The 19,676-nt window shown below is 31.0% G+C and overlaps 4 protein-coding genes across 6 annotated transcripts; 2 read left to right on the plus strand and 2 right to left on the minus strand.

Moving 5' to 3' along the window:
- The first annotated feature begins 703 nt into the window (after window positions 1-703).
- LOC123714458 (zinc finger CCHC domain-containing protein 9-like) lies at window positions 704-2,882 on the plus strand. Its single transcript, XM_045668703.1, has 4 exons — window positions 704-1,003; window positions 1,079-2,014; window positions 2,277-2,384; window positions 2,714-2,882. The coding sequence occupies exons 1-4, from the start codon at window positions 866-868 to the stop codon at window positions 2,843-2,845; spliced, it is 1,314 nt and encodes a 437-aa protein (XP_045524659.1). The 5' UTR covers window positions 704-865; the 3' UTR covers window positions 2,846-2,882.
- Window positions 2,871-8,367, minus strand: LOC123714457 (SET domain-containing protein SmydA-8). Of its 2 annotated transcripts, XM_045668700.1 has the most exons (8): window positions 8,175-8,367; window positions 7,743-7,950; window positions 7,172-7,370; window positions 6,623-6,747; window positions 5,993-6,219; window positions 5,564-5,727; window positions 4,923-5,115; window positions 2,871-3,303 (listed from the first exon to the last, which is right to left on the minus strand). In XM_045668700.1, exons 1-8 carry the CDS (start codon window positions 8,296-8,298, stop codon window positions 3,071-3,073), a joined length of 1,473 nt encoding a protein of 490 aa, XP_045524656.1. In that variant the 5' UTR covers window positions 8,299-8,367; the 3' UTR covers window positions 2,871-3,070. The 2 variants fall into 2 exon arrangements, with proteins under 2 accessions (XP_045524656.1, XP_045524657.1); XM_045668701.1 differs by lacking the exons at window positions 7,743-7,950; window positions 8,175-8,367 and adding an exon at window positions 7,480-7,609.
- A 662-nt stretch (window positions 8,368-9,029) lies between these two features.
- LOC123714028 (voltage-dependent anion-selective channel-like) lies at window positions 9,030-13,025 on the plus strand. 2 transcript variants are annotated; one of them, XM_045668034.1, is made up of 7 exons: window positions 9,030-9,176; window positions 9,485-9,613; window positions 10,861-11,019; window positions 11,137-11,300; window positions 11,437-11,664; window positions 12,011-12,219; window positions 12,658-13,025. In XM_045668034.1, the coding sequence occupies exons 1-7, from the start codon at window positions 9,054-9,056 to the stop codon at window positions 12,747-12,749; spliced, it is 1,104 nt and encodes a 367-aa protein (XP_045523990.1). In that variant the 5' UTR covers window positions 9,030-9,053; the 3' UTR covers window positions 12,750-13,025. The 2 variants fall into 2 exon arrangements, with proteins under 2 accessions (XP_045523990.1, XP_045523991.1); XM_045668035.1 differs by lacking the exons at window positions 9,030-9,176; window positions 9,485-9,613 and adding an exon at window positions 10,123-10,269.
- A 1,425-nt stretch (window positions 13,026-14,450) lies between these two features.
- On the minus strand, window positions 14,451-19,181 carry LOC123714027 (COP9 signalosome complex subunit 4). The gene is made up of 9 exons (XM_045668033.1): window positions 18,906-19,181; window positions 18,511-18,590; window positions 18,094-18,245; window positions 17,686-17,789; window positions 17,201-17,386; window positions 16,632-16,750; window positions 16,139-16,293; window positions 15,578-15,794; window positions 14,451-14,610 (listed from the first exon to the last, which is right to left on the minus strand). Exons 1-9 carry the CDS (start codon window positions 18,986-18,988, stop codon window positions 14,477-14,479), a joined length of 1,230 nt encoding a protein of 409 aa, XP_045523989.1. The 5' UTR covers window positions 18,989-19,181; the 3' UTR covers window positions 14,451-14,476.
- Between the last annotated feature and the right edge of the window lie 495 nt (window positions 19,182-19,676).

The following is a 19,676-nucleotide window of genomic DNA, read 5'->3' on the forward strand; positions in this document are numbered from 1 at the left end:
TAATTAATGTGTCTACCCTCATTTTCATTTATTAATTCTAAAATTTTGTGCCTTTTACTTTCAGTTAATGTTCATTTAACATTTAATCTATTTTTTTAATCAATATGAATAACGCAAAATTGGCAAAATTCGATGTTTGATTTCTCTAGCGCCGTCGGTTCCGAATGAGTTATATTCATTAGCATATGTCCATAATTTTATTTAAATGAGAACATAAAATATCTAGATAAAAAAATGTGAGATAACTTGTTTAATCTCATATAAGATTAAAATTTAAAATACAAGCACGATTCTATTTTCTATTACATATAGTTTGCATTTTGGCGGGAACGAAAGTTAAAAATTATTTTAATTTTTTGTTGCTTATAGTATATTATATTCATGTTATTTTGAACTGTATTGTTATTTAATAAAATCTATCTACATAAACAAATAAAGCACATAACATACATACATCAGTAAATAGCTTCTTTAATACATATAAAAATACACGCATGACTATAATTATTTAATATATTGGTATAAATTAAGAGGTTTTTTGTAGTCTGTGCACTTGGAAGCAATGTTTGCTTTTGAAATTGTAGTATTTATAACTTGACATACGAGTTTTTTTTAATTACCAGATATAATTACTTCCTCGATAGTCTGTATAAGTAACAAAATGTGTCATAAATTGTAACTTTAAATATTCATTTGATCTGTGATTAATTTTGGTCTAATGTTTTGACTTGTGTTTAATGTGTTTTTTTCCCTGATTTTTTAGTTAAATACGTAGTTAGAAATATTGAATGTTATTTTAATAAAAATTGCCTACAATTTACTTCATGTAATTATAAAACTGAAAATATAGTAGTAGCATTTAAAAATGACACGTTTTGCGCGTGCTAAAGGATCAAAATCTTCTAACCTAAAAGATCCGGAAGATAGTACACCATGGGAAGTGATGAAAGAACAAATGGTAAAGGCGAAAGCAGACAACGAAGAATCAATAAAACGAAAAGAGGTATGTCTAATTTATTATAAGATAACTCATTATCTCCATAGTTTTATCCCTGATATAAATCAATTAATTTTTTAGGCTGAACAGCAAAGGATTGACAACTATGAAAACTTTCTAAAAGAACGCAAGGTGGAAAAACGCAAGGTAGAGTGGTGTGACTTTCCTGAAACTGTATCTGCAAAGACACAAAATGTAAATGCTTCGCATAATTTATACAAGAACAAAAATAAAAGAAGCAACAGTGTTTTGGAAAATGATAATCAATCATCTCAAGTTTCAACTAAAAAACTTAAGAAGAATAAGGACAAGAACAAAAAAATACCTTCTGAGAATGTAACAGCATCTTATGATATTTCACCTGATATAAATAATGGCTCAGTTGAACAGTTTCAAAACTCTGAGAAAAATGTTATTACATCAAATGATTTAGATAAAACTGAAAGTGTAGACAGTACCAAAAATAAGAAGAATAGAAAAAAACTAAATTGTAGTAGTAAATCTAATGTGACACAAGACCAAGAACTAACCCAGCAATCTATAAAACTATCAAATGTGGAATCTACGAAGAAAAATAAAAAACAGGGTGATAAAGCTGTACGGAGAAAAGAAATAACAGAAAAGAGTTTTAAACTTATTATAAATGGCAAAGATGTTGAATTGGTAAGATTTGATGGATTTCCTATAATGAAAAAAGATGCTGAAAGGTTACAAGAACTAAAAAATAGTATGATTAAAAAAGGTATACCTAAAAGTGAAGTTCAAAGAACAATTAAGTTGGAAAGGAGAAGGGCAGAGAAAGCTCTTGCAAGGGTTAAGAGAGATGTTTGCTATAATTGCAGAAAAGGTGGGCATAATCTATCAGACTGCCCTGACTTAAAATCAAATATTCCAGGTGTTGATTCAGCTGATGGTGTTTGCTTTAAATGTGGTTCAACTGAACACAGACAGAATGAGTGTAAAGTACAGAGAGATAAGGAATTCAGATTTGCCACTTGTTTTATTTGTAGAGAAACCGTAAGTAAAAAAAATTAAATTATAGTTACATAAACTAATTACTCTATTTTACATAGCTACCCAAACATTTAGGTGAGTATGTTTCATATATTTTTTATATATGTTAAAATATATATTACTATTATTACAACAAGCTAACAAATTTGCACAGACATTGCAACAAGCCAGTTATTTTAAACTTTTTTAATTTTTATGATGATTAAATATCACTTTACACAGGTGAATAAATACAAAAAGGTCTACAAAAATAATTCTTCTTCAGGGTCATCTAGCTAGGCAGTGCCCAGATAATCCAAAGGGTCTTTATCCAAACGGTGGTTGTTGTAAGTTATGCGGTGATGTCACACACTTGCGCAAGGATTGTCCCACTGTAAGTTTACATTTACAAATGGAATAACAATTTCTTTAAATTATTTATGATACTCTATCCTCCTTTGATTGTTATAATTTGTTATGGATGCTTATTATGTCAAAAAATAATGTATCAATAATTGAATACAGTGGCTTTGTCAAGTCAAAATCAAGATTTCTATAACTTACAAAACTTTCAAATTCAATCTCACTTATAAAATTAAATGTTGGTTTTTTTACTCCATTAAATATTCAAATAATCTACTATGATTAATTAGTGCTATCTTGACAAGGTTGCACTGGAAGAGTTGACAAATATATTACATAATTTAAATCTATCAATTACAGGTGTCTGAGAAAAAAGAAAGCACTTCAATAAAGTTGTCAACTCTTGATGGTACTGATAATATAGAAGATATCGGTCAATCCACACTAACATCGGTACAAGAAACAAAAAAACCCAAGAAAATAAAGTTCTAGATTATGTAAAAAAGGAATTAAATAAAACATTTATTAAATTTAATGATTTTGTTTAAGAAAAAAACTAAAATTTGGAGTAACATTATAATAATTGAAATATTTTTAGTTTCAAAGACAAAATTGATCATTGTAGCAAATAAAATAATGCTCTTACAAACCTAAAACATAACATAGAAACTAACAATCTTTTTTGAAAGACATTTCCAATGATTTAGCAAACACATTTCATAGGGTTTCTAAACTAAGTTTAAGATGTTCCATGGATTGGTAGGCAATATTTCCTATAATTCCTTCAGGGCTTTGAGGATCTTCCCTTTGAAGGATTCTTGCAGAATCAGCCAAGCATTGTAGTGGCTCTCGGAGTTTGTCTTTAAGTTGTTCTTTTATTAGTAAACCAGACCCAAATTCACTCCTTGCTAAATACATAAGTGGTGCATGTAGCTCATATAGCATCATCCCTGAAAAAAACATTAGTACTAATATATATTGTATCGTCAGTAATACATGAATTCAAAAAAGAAGAACTTTTGAAAGTTGTATTAAAAGATTTTTATTTTTCCACTCTGGATTTATACTTTTTATTATAGCAAAATATGTTTTATAGTCATGATTATGAATCTTTACAGCTTTGTTCTTTGTTAATGTTAATGAAACTTGGAAAACTAATTTCAATTTTAATAAATTCTATAAACTACGGTATTGATTAAAATAAATAATTTGATGTAGGCCCAAACACAGTGCAACCTCGATATAATCAATCGGAAGGGAATAGAAAGGTAAATATTCCTTATATCAAGTAATTCGCTGAACTAAAGTTTGTTATGTTGGTCTAAAATTCCTTATATAGAGGTTTCTTTTTAACGACAACAACTATTTTTGCGTGTCGAATCTTGTAACGACATGAATTACACTTTGAGATTAAGAGTCACACATTGGTGGGAACTTTATATAAAGGTTTTCGGTTGACAAAACTCCTTAATAAGAGGTTATGTTTAAATAAATTTTTCGTTTGTAATGTAAAGGGATGTTTATATTGACTCTTATGGACAATTATTAACTTGTTTTTATTGAGGTAGGGATGTTATCTTAAAAATTATGTAATATACAGAATCAGTCAGAATTCCTTGTAACAACTGCAATTATTGGAAATATAGGGATCTATTACATGTAAGACTAATTATTAACATATCGAACCAAGTTTTACAACCCTAAACGGTTTTAAATACGAAGCTAGAACATTGAAAAGTACAAAAAAATTTGATTAATCTAACTTCTTCAAATATAGACACTATTATTAGTTGAGAAGTACGATGGCGCGGGTATTAAGAGAGGCGCAAATATGTTTACGAAGTTATTACTGTCGTTTTTTTTCTCTCAGCGCTTACCGCTAGAAAATATCATTTTATGCTCTTAGTATCAGAACTCAGATAGCTGTAGATCTCTTATCTCTTTACCAAATATTCTAGTTAGGCTCGATGTATTAAAAAGTATGAAATAATACGGTTTTATTTAATTTGCTTTTATACTCTAAAGAAAATTACTGGCTCACTATATTTATTAAGGAGTGAAGAAATCTTACAAGCTACTTTTTTAGGATGTCAGTTGTAATTAATGAAACATACGTTTGTGGATATAACGCGTCGGATTGTAATGATCCTCCTTCGGATTTAGGAATATACAAAGTTTCGGTATCACTTTGGGTTAGTGTACTGTCACCGTACCAGAAACGAGTGTAATGTTATTAATGCTGATTGATGATTACTTACTGCTTACTTAACGTTATTTACTCTTAAATTACATGAACAAAAACGAAGGAGTTTTCCGGAGCTTTTTCATTCACTCAGTCAATTTTAGCCCAGAAGGTATCGTCCTGAACCCTGGATTACATTGAACAAGAACTCAATTCAGTTTAGTATAAGAAAAGTTTATGCAGTGCGTGTGTTTAACATTTAAAGTTATTATTTTATGAAATATGAATATATGAATGAATATGGTTTGGAAGCGGTGTGTACGTGTAATAAGTAGCCCTGGGATACGTCCTTGGGGAAATGATTTTACATTGCAATTCGTGTCTTACCTCGCATTCTTGTGTCCCCTGGGAGAATTACGTCCAAGGTGTTCAGAACGAGTCGACACATTTCTACTTTACGCTCAAGCATCAGATCAGGCAGCTCATCAATAGTGTAACCCTCAACTCGGCCATATAGCTCAGCTAGAGTGTATTTGACCGATAGAAGTACCGAATGACGAGGATGGAATACCGATTTGTACTGAAAATAAAAGAAATTAAGCTTTTCTCCCTGACCTTTTTTTTAACGGTACTCAATTACTATTCAACTAATAATCTTAGTATCACTATTTTATAAAAAAAACAACAGTACTACTTTTAGCTATTATTATAATATTAAAAAGACCAAGACGGATAGAAGTTGGATAATAAATACAAAAAAAATGTGACTTCATAGACAATGCTGTAGGTATTTATGAAGGCCTCGGGGAAAAAAAGAGGCCCCTGGCCCCATATAATTTTCCAAATTAATGGAAAAAAATCAGCCGAGTTTTCAAATAATTCATATATTGTGAATTCAAGTGGAGCGGTTGCCCTCTTTCAAATCTAGGGCCATTCATAGAACCGCCATATTCACATTGATCCGTAACTGATATATAGTATATTGTAGCAGGTTTGAAAAAAAAACAATAAAATTAATACAGATCTACCTTGTTAATAAATGCCTCTCTTTGTTCAATTGCCAGAGGACCCGGTTCCAACGAATCCAATTGATCTACTTCTGTTTGAATAACACTTAACATTTTTCGTATAGCTGCCGCTGATGTTTTGAATCCACAATTTTTGTCTGTACAGTTCCATTGTGCTTCAGAATCTGTTATAGAAATTAATAGCCATAAGGTAGAGTGATAGCAATTGGTTCAATTCAATTATGTAACCCGGAGTTTAAATAAAATATTATTCGAATTTTTTTAACTCTGTTGATCTTTTGTAGTTAAATAGTTTAAGACGGCTCAACTAAACTTAAGCCATTTTATAAATATTTGTGATAATCCGACGTTACGCACGTACGACGTTACGGAACAACATAACCTCTGAAGACCAGACATCATTGATTAAAAGTCTAAGTCCAGACATACCTAATGGATTGCTGGATAATATAATGCCGTTATCACATTTACTGCATTTGATTGTACTAAGGTGCGTCCCCAACTCTGTCGGATCAGCACACCGCTGACATTCGCAGTTAAAGTATTTAGATTCCAATAGATATTCTCGCCGAATTATAGTTGGTGACAGAGCGTGTGTGTAACTTAGGTATAAAGTTTCGCCGGACTTTATTGGTACGGCTGCCCGGACTAGAACCCTATATCAATTATAAATTAGTATTATTGTGCCATGTTAGTAAACAATATGGGTAAACCTGGAACAGACAATAGGAGCATTTCTGATTCAATTTTAGACGTTGTATGGAAACTTAAAAAAAAAGATCCCTCTGAACGAAACTATAAGAGTCGTTCAAAATGTATTAGATTTTTGTATAATTGAAGGAGTATGCCTTTTTAAGAGAAAGGTTAACCTTCTTTACGCATTTGTAAATATTTTTTATTAAGCAATGAAATAATTCACTTTTCTTTTAGAATAGGGGGAAAACGGGCCGTGGCTCACCCTATGTGAAGTGCCCATGGATATGAATGACATTAATATTTCTAATAGTTTTGGTGCAAACATAATTAACCGTTACATTTATCTTTGAATTAAATACATACGTCAAATCATCATATTGAATAATATGAATAATATTAGGTACACAGTTGTGAGCTGCGATGGCCAAATACGGATATATGGCGCGTGAACTGAATCCGCCTCTGGAGGGTATTTCAACTGCATTCACCTGGGAATTAAATAATAACGCCTGAAGATATATCGGCGCAAAAACACCTTAAATTTACCGGATGAATATAGTAATTGGAGGTTGCCGATACTTTTTAAAGAAAGAAAACGACTTGAAATTATTTTGTAAATTACGTTTTTTAATCCGGGCATCGAACCGGTTAAAAGAAAACTAAAAACACCGTTATAGCATTAACTAGGGTAAGTTTTATTATAAATAAGCAGAGACAAATTATATCAAGCCTATTTATTTATAAAATTGTGGGTAAAAGCTTTACATTAATTTAACCAGTTTATTAGATTTAGATGAGATATGAGTATGAGACTCTTATTTAATATGTTTTTTTTTATTGGCTGCATTTTTTCTGCAGGATGTATTCAGTAACATAAGGACTTTTATATTGCGTAAAAATTAAATTACTTACCGCCAATATTCCACAAATTTTCTCTAGTAAATCGTGATTAAATTTTGCGCCGAGTTTACAGTGATTAATTAAAAAATTCACGATATTGTTTTGGTCAGCTTCCCATGATGGTCTCTTAATTCTTTCATCTGTATGGGTTTCCATTACATCTAGTTCGTGTTGCCAGCGATCAGGTTTCTTTTCTTTTGCTATGAGCATTCTGAAATTTCAAAAACACGAGTATCATGAATATCTGAGTGTAAAACTAATTAAATTTGTGAGAAATTTAGTTTTTATAATGTCAAATCACACCAATTATAAGATATTACATCTGTAGGTATTTTTGGAAATCCATTGATAAATACTTTGTAAAACACACAAACATCCTAATATAATCTCTGAATTATTGAGAAAACAAATAATTCAAGTAACAAGATATTTGTGTAAAACAATCCCATGACTTCCATCATTAACTGGTAACGATTTATGTTATTTAAAGACATAAGATCCATCGTCTTGACAGGTCTATATTTAGATGTTGATCGAGTAAAACACGCGTTCTCTTTACGCGTTCTATTTGGACGAAATATACCTTAAGGGAGTGATACAGTCCAATTGTGGAGACGGTGCACTCCAATCATCCGGTGGCTGAAACTTGACTTTAGCACTCAAAAAAACGTCGCATTCTGCTTCATGCTGCGCTGCCTTCTCACAAACTTCGCTGCAAATAGGCCAGCCACACCGAGAGCATACTGTGTTCTCCACTGGACAGTAGCAGGCCAGGCAAAGAGGTGGTGTGTCTAAGCAATAACAAAATGAGATACAATAGATATTATACGCTTATATAAATCAACTTTAAAAGTACTTACGATATCAGCATTACAATCCTGTTGTTATTTCGGTATTTCTGAGTAAACTAACTAAGTTACTATTATATAGGTCTACATTCTACGATTAAAATTCAAATAGGCTTGCACATTCCGTAGTGCGGTATAGCCCGGAATATTTAGCCTGAAACACTTGCCTGGTTTTGGCCCAAAGACAAAAGGAGTATCTGTAAATATTATTTCACCGGCGTCCAAATCCTTATTAGCAATTAGATAACGACCGAACTTTTCGTTTTCTAATATATCGCAATGTTTTTCCATCTCGATATGGTTTTCAGTTCGCTTTAGTTAAGCTAATGACGATTGCAGCGTATTTGCGGCCATGCGGCTAAAATAAGACATCTCAAAGCGTCGAGAATGGTGCCGAAATTTCACTAGTCTATCTTTATATGCTTAGCGGTATAGCAACGTATAGATCCATTTTTTTATAGATAAGCTCAAGTTCTATGATTTGTAATGAAAGTGACAAGCTTAGGCACGCATTTCGGGAATTACTGTATTACATTTTAATAGCTTAATTATGAGTTTTGTTCAATTTGAACAGATTTTTGGGTCTGTGCTACATGTCAAGAATTTGAGTCGAGTGAATGGATATGGTAGTTGATTTAACTTTTATTACTACTGTGAACCTTAGTATAACAATAATAATATAGCTTTATTTTATCCCATAAAAATACAAACACAATTGTACATGAATAGTAGTATTAGAAACGGTTCCCCACGGGAAAATGCTAATTTATATTTTTTTGCTATCTGCAGCCGTATTTCTTCCGCTGTCGTGGTAATATTGTCTGTCCAATCTATTTTTGCTGATAATTAAGCAAATTATTTTACGCCAAAACATACTAATTAATAAAACGTCTTTTGGAACTATGAATAGCATTGTTTTCTTTTAAAATTTTATTATGATTAAGCCACACTGATTATGTACCTGTCCTAAATTCTACGTGGTCCAGCCCCTAAGTGACAAACAACATTATACATTACTCATTTCGTATTATTTATTTTATTAAATCATGTCAATTTTAGAGTATTTATCTACTGTTTGTAATAAAAGTTTTAGTGGTTTTTTAGGAGTGTTACATTTACCAACAATTTCTGCTGCTATAACAAAGGAAAAAGTACCTTGCCTTCGTTCTGTAAGTACCAAAATACTTCCGTCCCGTCATCGCACAGTAGGATTTATTTTATATTTTAGAAATAAATATCGTGTGTGCTACTCAGGGTTAATAAAGCATTCTTATAGTAGAATTATGAAATCGGTTCAGTAGTTTGTGGCTTTATTCGGGACAAACATACTCAAATACAATTCCTATCATTATATTGGTGTAGTAAATAAATAAAAACCTTCTTGCATTTTCCATTTTATTAGTCAAAAGTAAATATAACTTATCTTTTTTATTAAATTAATTTAATATATAATGCATTGGGATATTTAATCATCAAGGATGGCTCCATGAGTCAGATGGATGTATGTAAAGACGAATGGGGTCAAAGGGTAGACTGTCCAGTTGAAAATAACGACGATGGCGATGATGTTGATGATTTGACTGACTATACATTTCAATGTTGCTCGGTAAGTGTTTATCCCTTAATTATCTCTATTGTCTCCATTACACTCGACTACATAAAATATAATACAGCAATAAGTTAAAAATATACACATCGAGTTAATATTCGTAAAGTATGTTTAATAAAATAGAGTTGTATTTAATAGGAATGGCGAAGAATGTATTATAGTTATTCATCAACTAATACTTCTGCGATATCTGCAACTGGATTTTAAAAATTGCCGCCAAAACATTGACCAAAGTTTATGTTTAGACAGCACAGATTATATTTAGCTTAGAGGAATGATTTGTCTATTGAAAACTATATCTTTTAGGGCAATGACCTTTCAAACACTGCATTGCTTAATCATTGACTATTCTTTTATGTTTTATAATTTAAATTAATGTAATTAAATAAATTCATAGTTCAGCGAAGACAAGGTAAATAAAAAAGACAATTATTTATTTTAATATTCTTTGAAATTCTGTTACTTTAAATAATTGAATATTAAAACGATTTATCAATATTACCACATCCGGCACTGTCACGCCCTCTACCTCTGACGTTTCTGCAAGGCGCAAACTAGAATTGTCTTGTGGTGCGGTGCTGGAGGTGAAGTTATTGCCAAGAATTCTCAGAATTCTTTTTGTCCTATTACTATCAGTGAATTAATTTAAGATAGTAAGTATACATCAATGCTGTAGAATAAGCTTGAATTATTGTATAAGTCACACTGCATGCAAATAGATTTAATGGCAGCTGTACGTAATAGCCGGGCCTACGTCACACACGTGATTTCGATATTTTTTGTATAATCCACCGACTTCCTTTAATAAATTAATATTTGCTCATAATAAATTAGACTTCCTATTATCCCTTTTACTGTAATATTGATTAAATCAAGTGTGTATAATCGAATTATAAGTGTGGTGTAAGTACAGTAGGTAATTGTTTCGAAGCGGCCTCTATTTTAGATATTATTTTGGCGAAAGGTCAAGTTTATGGCCTCCATATAATACGACTCGCATGATATCGATTTCTTTATAGTCGAACATAACAACTTAATTCACCATGATATCAAGATGCTTGACAAAGTTGCAATTTCAATATTTGCACGTTATGTAATCAGTAATACCTTGAATGAAGGCGAACGTTAAATGGGATGTGTACATTCAGCCAACTCATATGACATTGATTTGATGAGCAAAGATATTTTAGTTTAAAAAATTTAATGAATATTGTTTTTACACTTTTTGGTTGATATTTTTGTAGAGAATGTCTCCCCCACACTATGCTGATCTTGGAAAGAAGGCCAATGATGTCTTCTCCAAGGGATACCACTTTGGTGTGTTCAAACTTGACCTGAAGACCAAGAGCGAATCAGGTGTTGAGTTTACCAGTGGTATCACATCCAATCAAGAAAGTGGAAAGGTGGGGTTTGTTAATTTACCAGTAAACTTTTCAATGTTTTAGTTAAAAATCCTTTTGCTATTTTAATTTTAAATATATAAAGAAAAATCTATATTTAATATTCTCTACAATTTTTAGGTATTTGGCAGCCTTTCGTCAAAGTATGCAGTAAAGGACTATGGACTAACATTTACAGAGAAATGGAACACAGACAACACACTTGCCACTGACATCACCATCCAGGACAAAATTGCCCAGGGATTAAAAGTTACTCTTGAAGGCACTTTTGCACCACAGACAGGGTGAGAACCAAATGTTATTAATTTTAGAAATTACTAAATTTATATTTTTACATTAGCAATTTAAAACATGCTTTTCTTCTTATATTTTTATTACATATAAGTGTTTGATTTATGTTCACAAATTGTGTCTTTATAGAAGCAAAACTGGCAAGTTGAAGACCTCCTTTGCCAATGACACAGTGGCAGTCAACACTAATGTAGATTTGGACTTGGCTGGCCCAGTTGTTGATGTAGCGGCTGTTCTTAAGTACCAAGGCTGGCTCGCAGGAGCGAACACACAGTTCGATACACAAAAAGCCAAGTTCTCAAAGAACAACTTTGCTTTCGGATACCAGACCAATGACTTTGCTCTGCACACCAATGTGTAAGTGTACTAATAAAGAAATATATTTATAAATAATTAAAAAATTACTATAACTTTTTACAAGGATAATGTAATTACCCTATTGTTCACGAAATTAGATTACATAATGCATGGAAATTATGTGTAATTGTTACTGAAGCTAGCATGCTAAAATTATATTTGATATTGAAACTTAGGTAGTAAGTACCTAGATAGATAATTTTGTATGCTATTTGAATTTAAATATATATAATATATTTTTGAGCTATCTGATATTGCAGACTAAAATAATATAAAGAATTTATATGAAGACGGAAACTTGTTATTTTTAATATTCAATGAAACAATGTCTTATTTTATATTTCAGCGACAATGGCAAAGACTTTGGTGGCTCCATCTACCAGAAGGTGTCAGACAAATTGGACTGTGGTGTTAGCATGAAGTGGTCTTCTGGCTCTACTGACACCCTCTTTGGAGTCGGTGCCAAGTTTGCCTTGGACCAAGATGCGTCACTTCACGCTAAGATCAACAACAAGTCCCTCATTGGACTTGGTTACCAACAAAAGTTGCGCCCAGGTAACAATGAGTACTTTATATAATTCACTCGTTTTCATTTCTGTATCTTACTCATCAAAGATTGAGGTTAATTTTTAAACATGAATAACAAAAATGATCAGCATATCAAAATTAAAATTGGTTGGATTAAATGTAAGACTTTTCCATGAAAAAAATTTAGTACATAAATTATGAATTTACATTAGCAAAATATGTTTTGTTTCTTATCATTTGACATGGCATATCACATGCTATGCGTTATCTTACCCTATCTAGTGTTAAGATGATGAATACACACCCAAATCCATTGCAAATATTAATTCAGATATGATATTTCTTTTAAAAATTATTTTAGAAATTATTGTATCATTGGTTAACCCAAATACATTTTTAAATATAACGTAATTTAATAAGTATTTGTAATTAAAACTACATTTGAACAAAAAAATTATTTTTCAGGCGTGACCCTAACTCTGTCCGCCGCGGTCGACGGCCAGAACTTCAACGCCGGCGGTCACAAGGTCGGAGTCGCTCTGGAGTTGGAGCCCTAGGCCTCCTTTGACATTCACTAGACATGTAGATAATGCCACTTACTGTTATATAACAAATGTATACCGCAAAATCAAACGAAACTCGTGCGCTCTGTGTAAATGAACAATAAAATTGTCTTCAGATTTCACTTGTGTCGAACGCTCCTAATAGTTATCAGTAAGCACGCATGTTGTCGCTAAATATACATTCAAATGAAAGTCATATCGCGTTGTAAATAAGCACCTATGGTGTGTTCCTTGATTGAGAATAAATAATGAATAGTCTGTTGGAATCAATTTTGTGGTTTTATTTATGCCTTTCTATATATGCGTAATAATAATCTGAAGATTACTCTGTGTTAACCGGTTCAAAATAAATGTGAATTTTGTGTATTAGGGAGCGTATTAAGTATTACGTAACGGATTTTTTTCCTTTGTAAAACTTACGATGCGGGGCGGGGACTGAATTACGCTTTATCGTTGATATTTTCTACTTTACACCACATAATGGTAAGTTTTAGGTTTAAAGAGTCACTGGAGTTGGTCACGAAGCGTTTTACTGTTGGAAACAGAAACGTTACGGCGTTAAGAATCTCCAAAAATTGCGTGAATTAATTACTTTAACGCTCCCTTAGTCATGGACGAACATTTATTAACCTGCTTAAGTAACGAAGGTTGTGAAATTATGTCTGCATTGATTTGGTAAAAAACCACAGATTACATACTATTTCATTATATTAACATAGGATAAACGCAACTAAAAAGGAACACTCACTGATAGATTTTTTAAACCCTGTAAATTTTATTACCTTCACATTCTCACACATTGTATAATTTTTGAGTTGATGGTGAGTGCAACATATTAAAGCTTGAATACAATCCAACTGCAATGATTATAAATAACTGCATGCTGTGGTATCACTAAAATAGTGTTATTCTCAAGACGGACTAAAGTTTTCTAAACATACAATAGCCTGAATTATTGATTTGGTGGTAAGTCAAAATAAGATTTTCGGAAGATAATTATTTTTTTATTTCAACAAAAATTTTATTCTACCTTTCCAAAAAATATTTTTCCCTGAAACGCAAAGGATTCTGTTGGTGAGGAATTTGGGTTCTTATAAATAAAGCTACCTTTTATAATTATTCTTAGGGAAATATAATTTAACAATGTTATTGAGGTTGATTGTTTTGCATTTTTTCACAATTTTATTAAGTTATACTTTACCATATTGTCATGACCTTGAAGTTATCGTGACTCGTGCATCTTTAGATAAGATATATTTAGTTTTTCTACAAACTATTTGTTTATTAGTACACTACTATATTCTTACATTATTCCTATCGTATTTTGGCCTCGAAGAATTAGCAGTTATACGGAGACCTACCTCTTAACATTTACGTTAAAAGATGAACCATTTTAGCACAATGACATAATTAAAATTGTTTTGATCATCTTGAATCAATAAAAAAATATTTTGTTTCCTTCCCAGACACGAAAGATTCCTTATTACTTTTGGGATTATCTGGCATTTATCACTTCTACTCAATAACACCCTTCATAGCTAAATTGTTTACGCTCATAGCCCTAAGGTCCTAATGTCACGACTAAACTAAAGAAAGGTTATTGTTTCCAGTTCAAAGTAGACCTACTGAAATCTTTTTTTTTATCTTACTCTTTAGATACTTATATAATAATAACAAATAAACACATGATTTTTATAAATAGAATTTAATTAAAAAAAAATCTATTGTATCATCTCTTCTTCCATGAGCTTCGCCATCCATTCTGGTTCAGCGGCTGCTATCTTTTCAATAAGACTATTGACTTGGTAGCAAAGACTTTGAATTTGTTTATCCCACTGAGGTAATATATCACGAGCTAAAATATATAAATATGTTAATGTAAAATTTAATTAAAAGTAACAACAGGCATTGTTTAAAAAAGCAAAAACCAGTGCTAGGACTCCATAATCCTGTTGGTATTGTTAAAAATTCATTAGTAAAGTTAAGGTAAAAACTGCTCGAACTTAGCTAGCTAGTTTTATTAAGCAGTCAGGGTTTGGGATACAGTTATACTACTATAAGCATCAACTAATTAATGTTTTATTACTATCCGTGGTATGGTCATAAACACGAATTTGCTATTTGAAAATTTACGCTCGTGATTAAGATCATATTTTAGATTGGAGATAAGGTCAAAACACGTTATATTCTAAATATGGAAATATTAAAAAAAAAACAAGCAAATATGTCATTGCAAATACTACACAAGGCACATCAATTATATAAGTACATAAAATTACTATCTAGCAAGATGCAAAAATATAGGCAACATTGAAACGAAAATTTTCACTCTAACTAAAAAGAAACTTTCACCTCAATAAGATCATAATAAGTAAAAATGTAACACAGATAACAATTACTGACTATTAATTAAAAAAAACAGTGACGCTATAACCTTTTAGATCTGGGCCACAGATTTCTTTATTTGTTTGGTGATTTGTTTTTTTCTAATAGGCAAGTAGGTGATCAGTCATCTGAGACATGCCGGTATCAAGCTTTCACCGTACGAAACAGTTAAATGCGCACATAGAATGTCGAATAGTGCATATCCGGGGTTCGAACCTATGACCTCAGGGATAAGGGCTGAACTGATCTATTAAATATGATCAATGAAATTGGAGCATAAAAGGTTGCAAAATTGGGTAAAATTGTTTCCAATCTTCCATTTGGTCTCGAAATCTGTAGAACGGGTTCGAATTGAAAGATTATTTTTGTTTGATTAGTATCACGATCAAATTAATGCGGGTGACACCGCAGCACACTGCTAGTATAAAAAATCTTACTCTCAAAATGGACAATGGAGTTAATTTGATCTATATGTCCATTCATCCTTTTCTCACTGATCATCTGACTCGCAATGCGTTCCGCTCTCGAGGGCGGAGTCTCCAATAAAGCCCCCAATTCTTCAAAGGTTATATTATTATATAGTTTGCTTGCAGATAGCAGGTTATGCTCGAATACTGCTCGATCCAAGATAGAAGATCCATCTTGGGTTGTAGCCTGCGAAATAAATTTTAAAATATTATGACTAAAAATTAGGATTTTTATTGTAACTCCATGTAATTATTGTAATAATACAGACTTAATCATAATAATTAATTATTTTAAGAATTTGTAAAAAAAGTTGTTCTTTTTCTCTTGTCTATGTTTTGAGAAATGTAAATATACAATATTTTTGATTGACTTTCATATTCAATATAACTACAATCTATTTTTTTTAAATTATTGACTGTGTAATTTTTTCGTATTATTTTTATTATTATTAATAAATAATACATATAAATATAATTTTACTAAAAATACTAAACTACTTTTACTAAATTCCTAAAATCTTAAAAACAGACCTTTTGATGAGTTTGCATTAGGGCTTCAAACTCATGCAATTCTGATCTCCGTATAATTCGGTCAAGATACATTTTCTCAAGTATGGAGAATGCTGGCAATTGCTGACAGCGCTCATCCTTGAATAGTGTCGCCAACATTCGTGACCTTTGTTGACCTGAATAACCATAAAGGATGCTTTATAAAAAAAAAACAAACATTTGTTTATAAAACCTATTCTAAATAAACAATATTCTTTTGCTGAGAATTCAACCCAGAAAACGCCATGCTTAGTTAAGCTTATACAACATGGGAGGGGTGTTAAAGTTCACCTTAAATAATATTCTAAGGCCCCAAATCTATATGAATGGTATAAATAAATAAAAACTATGGTTTTGTCTAGTTATCACCAAAGATAGTGTCATGGCATCAAAAAGGTTCAAGCATAATCATTATGGTTTTAAGTAAATTGACTGAAATATAACACAAAGAAGGAAACCTATAAAAATGACATACCTGCCGAAGCCAAAACTGTACAAATCAGTGCATTTCTAAGGCAAGTCATTCTTTCATCTTCATGGATGATATTACGGTATGATAATTCATTGTATCTCTGTGCTGCTTCAATAAACTTTCTAAAATTATAGTTTTTTTTTAATAAAACCAGTGTCACCAGTTATTTGGATATAAAGGAAATAATAGTTATCATTTTATTGAAAGGTTTACAAATTGCACTGATGTTATCCTCGGCCAACATATATCTATTCTGCTCTAGGGACCAAACTTATTATAATTTTATGTATTCTATTGACACATTAATAAATCTTCTTGTAATGTGTATATCAATTTATTTCTACAGTTTATGATACAGACATTACAGTGCAGCAATGATGGTCAAAAGAGTACCTTCATTAAATAGTATTCTTAAGAAAAAATAGTGCTGGTTAAAAAGCAGCTTCAGGTAAAACCAAATTATAAGCAAGAATGCCTGACTCATTTTTTCTCAAAGTTTGGAAATAAAGCCTGATACCCAGGGCCAAGTTTTAAGTCCTATTTAAAGTATATATTGTTTAAATTAAACTTACCGTCTATAATCCAGTACCCGAGCATAACATACTTTATAATAAATCTGCAATTGTTCATTCGTGGTTTCAGCCTGTAGTAATGATGCTCGGTTAACAAATGCCTCAGCCTGCACAGGATCATCAACTTCTAAGTAAAGTCGGGCAATTTTCAAGTATGTCTCCAGTTTGTAGTCAACAGAGTACTGTCTGAAATGTAATTAAGTTAAATTAATTTACAGGTTGTATAATCCAGACACAAACCAGTGATAAAGACATAATACTTGGTTTGTATCATGGAATAATAATTATTCTCATTTGTAGGTGCAAATAGAAATTCTACTTAATTAAAAAAAACAAGTGACTCTTGTACATGTACTTGATTTTATATTAACTTTCAAGTCCTGCAATCGAATATACTTTTCATATTAACTAAAAGTCTATCTTCTTTTTACTAATAATAATAAAAGAATACAATGTAATTTATAAAATAAGATATAAAAACATACTTTTGTCCAGTCTCTAAAGGAATGCCAACCAGTACATTTGCAGCTTCCTTCCAGTTTTGATTACGCTCATATATATCTGCCAAATGCTGTCTTATACTTGCAACCTGAAATATATATTTATTATAATATTAATATGTAATTATTATTATAAACATAAAATTATTTTTTAATGTTTACCTAATGGAATTATGATTGTTTGTAAACTATGTTACTAATATTACCAAGTTACAGAAGGAAATGTTGCATATTTAAGAGGTATATGACACCATAATAAAAAGCTAATTATAGATACAATGTTGGATGTTGTATACAGAAATAATATTAAGCCTTTTGTACATTTATAACATAAATATTTTATGTGTTCTAGAAATTTACAACAGATGGGTAAAATGTACATGCCAGTCATACCTGTTCTTCAAAAGAAATAACTCTAGGTTGGATAACATCTAAACTGAAATGAGAAACTTCTTGCGAGACAGGATCAGGTAGTAAGGATAAATGGGTGCTGACATCTGTGAGAAGTTGCCGGGATATTACCAGACTTACATTCTCATTGACAACTGTAAAAAAACTGATTAATTAGTTCCGCAAGAGAATAAGCTGGAATTATACCATATCATGACATGGTTTGATTTGCAATGAGAAACCATAATGTATGTGGTGAGAGCATTAGCATTAGCAAATACAAAAATTTTTTGGCCCAAAATTTTCAAAACTTTATAAAACCCTTATTTCATTGTAACTTTGTCAACAACTTACAAGTAACTAAAATGAATCGATGATTGTCAAATAAAATAATAAATTACTTAACAATTAAGTACTTACTTGCTTCTATAAAGGCTTTTAGACTTTCTGCAAGTTCATTTTCATTATTTTTTATTATTTCTAGTAAAACATTCCGGTATCTGTAAATGTGAACAAATAAATAAGGAACAATATAATTTAAAAAAAACTCAGTGCTTAAGTGTACGTACACAGGTAGTTCGTCAATGACAAAAAGGAATTTTTACTTAATAACTAACTCTGTAACAAAGAAAGAGTATGATGTCTTAAGTTTTTTAGACATACAAGCATATTATTTTATTTATTTCCTCTAGCTATTCATACAACAGATATATAGTAATAGTTATGTATTAAAAATATAAACACTTTATGATACATGAGCCAAAACTAATATAAAACTAGCACTTAAAATAATAATATCAAATAGTAAAACTCACTTCTCGGCTTGATCTTTGTGCAAACCCCCAGAATTCCTTAATTCACTTAAGTATTGTCGTACCCCTTGCAAATTAAGAGGCATGTTAACGTCTGGGCTTCTAGCAAAACTTAGTTTTTTCAAATTTATATATCGTTTTCAGCTCTATTACTTTTTTTCTATTTGCCTTACCCAATGAACTAATTAATTACAGATATTACCACTTTACATACGAACAGCTACTTTTGCCTTACAGTTTTCGTATTTTTTAAGAAATGATAATAGCTATGCCTTTCGACCAATGGGATTATGTCTACAAACAAATTGACCAATCAATGTTATGTTCCTTTTGACAACAGTTTTGTAGCATAAGAACTAAGAAGTGATATAGAATCAAAATAATATGTTGGTTGTTTATTTTATAACACTATCATTTATAAGTAAAATTGATTTAACAATGTTTGTCGCATCTTAATTTATTTTCGGAATGACTTTTCTTCCTGTACTAGTATCGTTCCTATGTCGATATTTTTTGACGATGAAAATTAAATATCTAGCGGTTACTCTTTTATTATTAGTATAATTTATCAAGTATTGATGCTTAAGGTTATTTTTATTATTTGAACATTTTTTTGGCTGGTAATAAGACCTTCAAGCTGAACGTAATCTGTGTGTGAATAATTATTAAATGACAAAAACCTTTACAACATAGGTAAAAAATCTGTTAGGGCCTTTATTATCATAATTTATTTTATTTTATTTATTAACAGGTGGTAGGTTTTCTTTAATAAGA

The sequence above is a fragment of the Pieris brassicae genome, chromosome 9, assembly GCF_905147105.1.
Source record: "Pieris brassicae chromosome 9, ilPieBrab1.1, whole genome shotgun sequence".
Lineage (NCBI taxonomy): Eukaryota > Metazoa > Arthropoda > Insecta > Lepidoptera > Pieridae > Pieris > Pieris brassicae.

Bases quoted from the DNA above. Each gene is read 5' to 3' on its own strand.
- LOC123714027 (XM_045668033.1), bottom strand. From the start codon at position 18,988: ATGCCTCTTAATTTGCAAGGGGTACGACAATACTTAAGTGAATTAAGG. The intron at 18,591-18,905 runs GTGAGTTTTACT...TCACATTTACAG, and splicing joins CACAAAGATCAAGCCGAGAA to ATACCGGAATGTTTTACTAG. The intron at 16,751-17,200 runs GTAAGTTTAATT...CTATAATTTTAG, and splicing joins CGGGTACTGGATTATAGACG to AAAGTTTATTGAAGCAGCAC.
- LOC123714457 (XM_045668700.1), bottom strand. From the start codon at position 8,298: ATGGAAAAACATTGCGATATATTAGAAAACGAAAAGTTCGGTCGTTAT. The intron at 6,748-7,171 runs GTAAGTAATTTA...TTTAATTCCCAG, and splicing joins AAATTTGTGGAATATTGGCG to GTGAATGCAGTTGAAATACC. The intron at 6,220-6,622 runs GTATGTATTTAA...TAATTGATATAG, and splicing joins ATTCAATATGATGATTTGAC to GGTTCTAGTCCGGGCAGCCG.
- LOC123714028 (XM_045668034.1), top strand. From the start codon at position 9,054: ATGTCAATTTTAGAGTATTTATCTACTGTTTGTAATAAAAGTTTTAGT. The intron at 11,020-11,136 runs GTGGGGTTTGTT...TACAATTTTTAG, and splicing joins CCAATCAAGAAAGTGGAAAG to GTATTTGGCAGCCTTTCGTC. The intron at 12,220-12,657 runs GTAACAATGAGT...ATTATTTTTCAG, and splicing joins CCAACAAAAGTTGCGCCCAG to GCGTGACCCTAACTCTGTCC.
- LOC123714458 (XM_045668703.1), top strand. From the start codon at position 866: ATGACACGTTTTGCGCGTGCTAAAGGATCAAAATCTTCTAACCTAAAA. The intron at 1,004-1,078 runs GTATGTCTAATT...TTAATTTTTTAG, and splicing joins AATCAATAAAACGAAAAGAG to GCTGAACAGCAAAGGATTGA. The intron at 2,015-2,276 runs GTAAGTAAAAAA...ATTCTTCTTCAG, and splicing joins GTTTTATTTGTAGAGAAACC to GGTCATCTAGCTAGGCAGTG.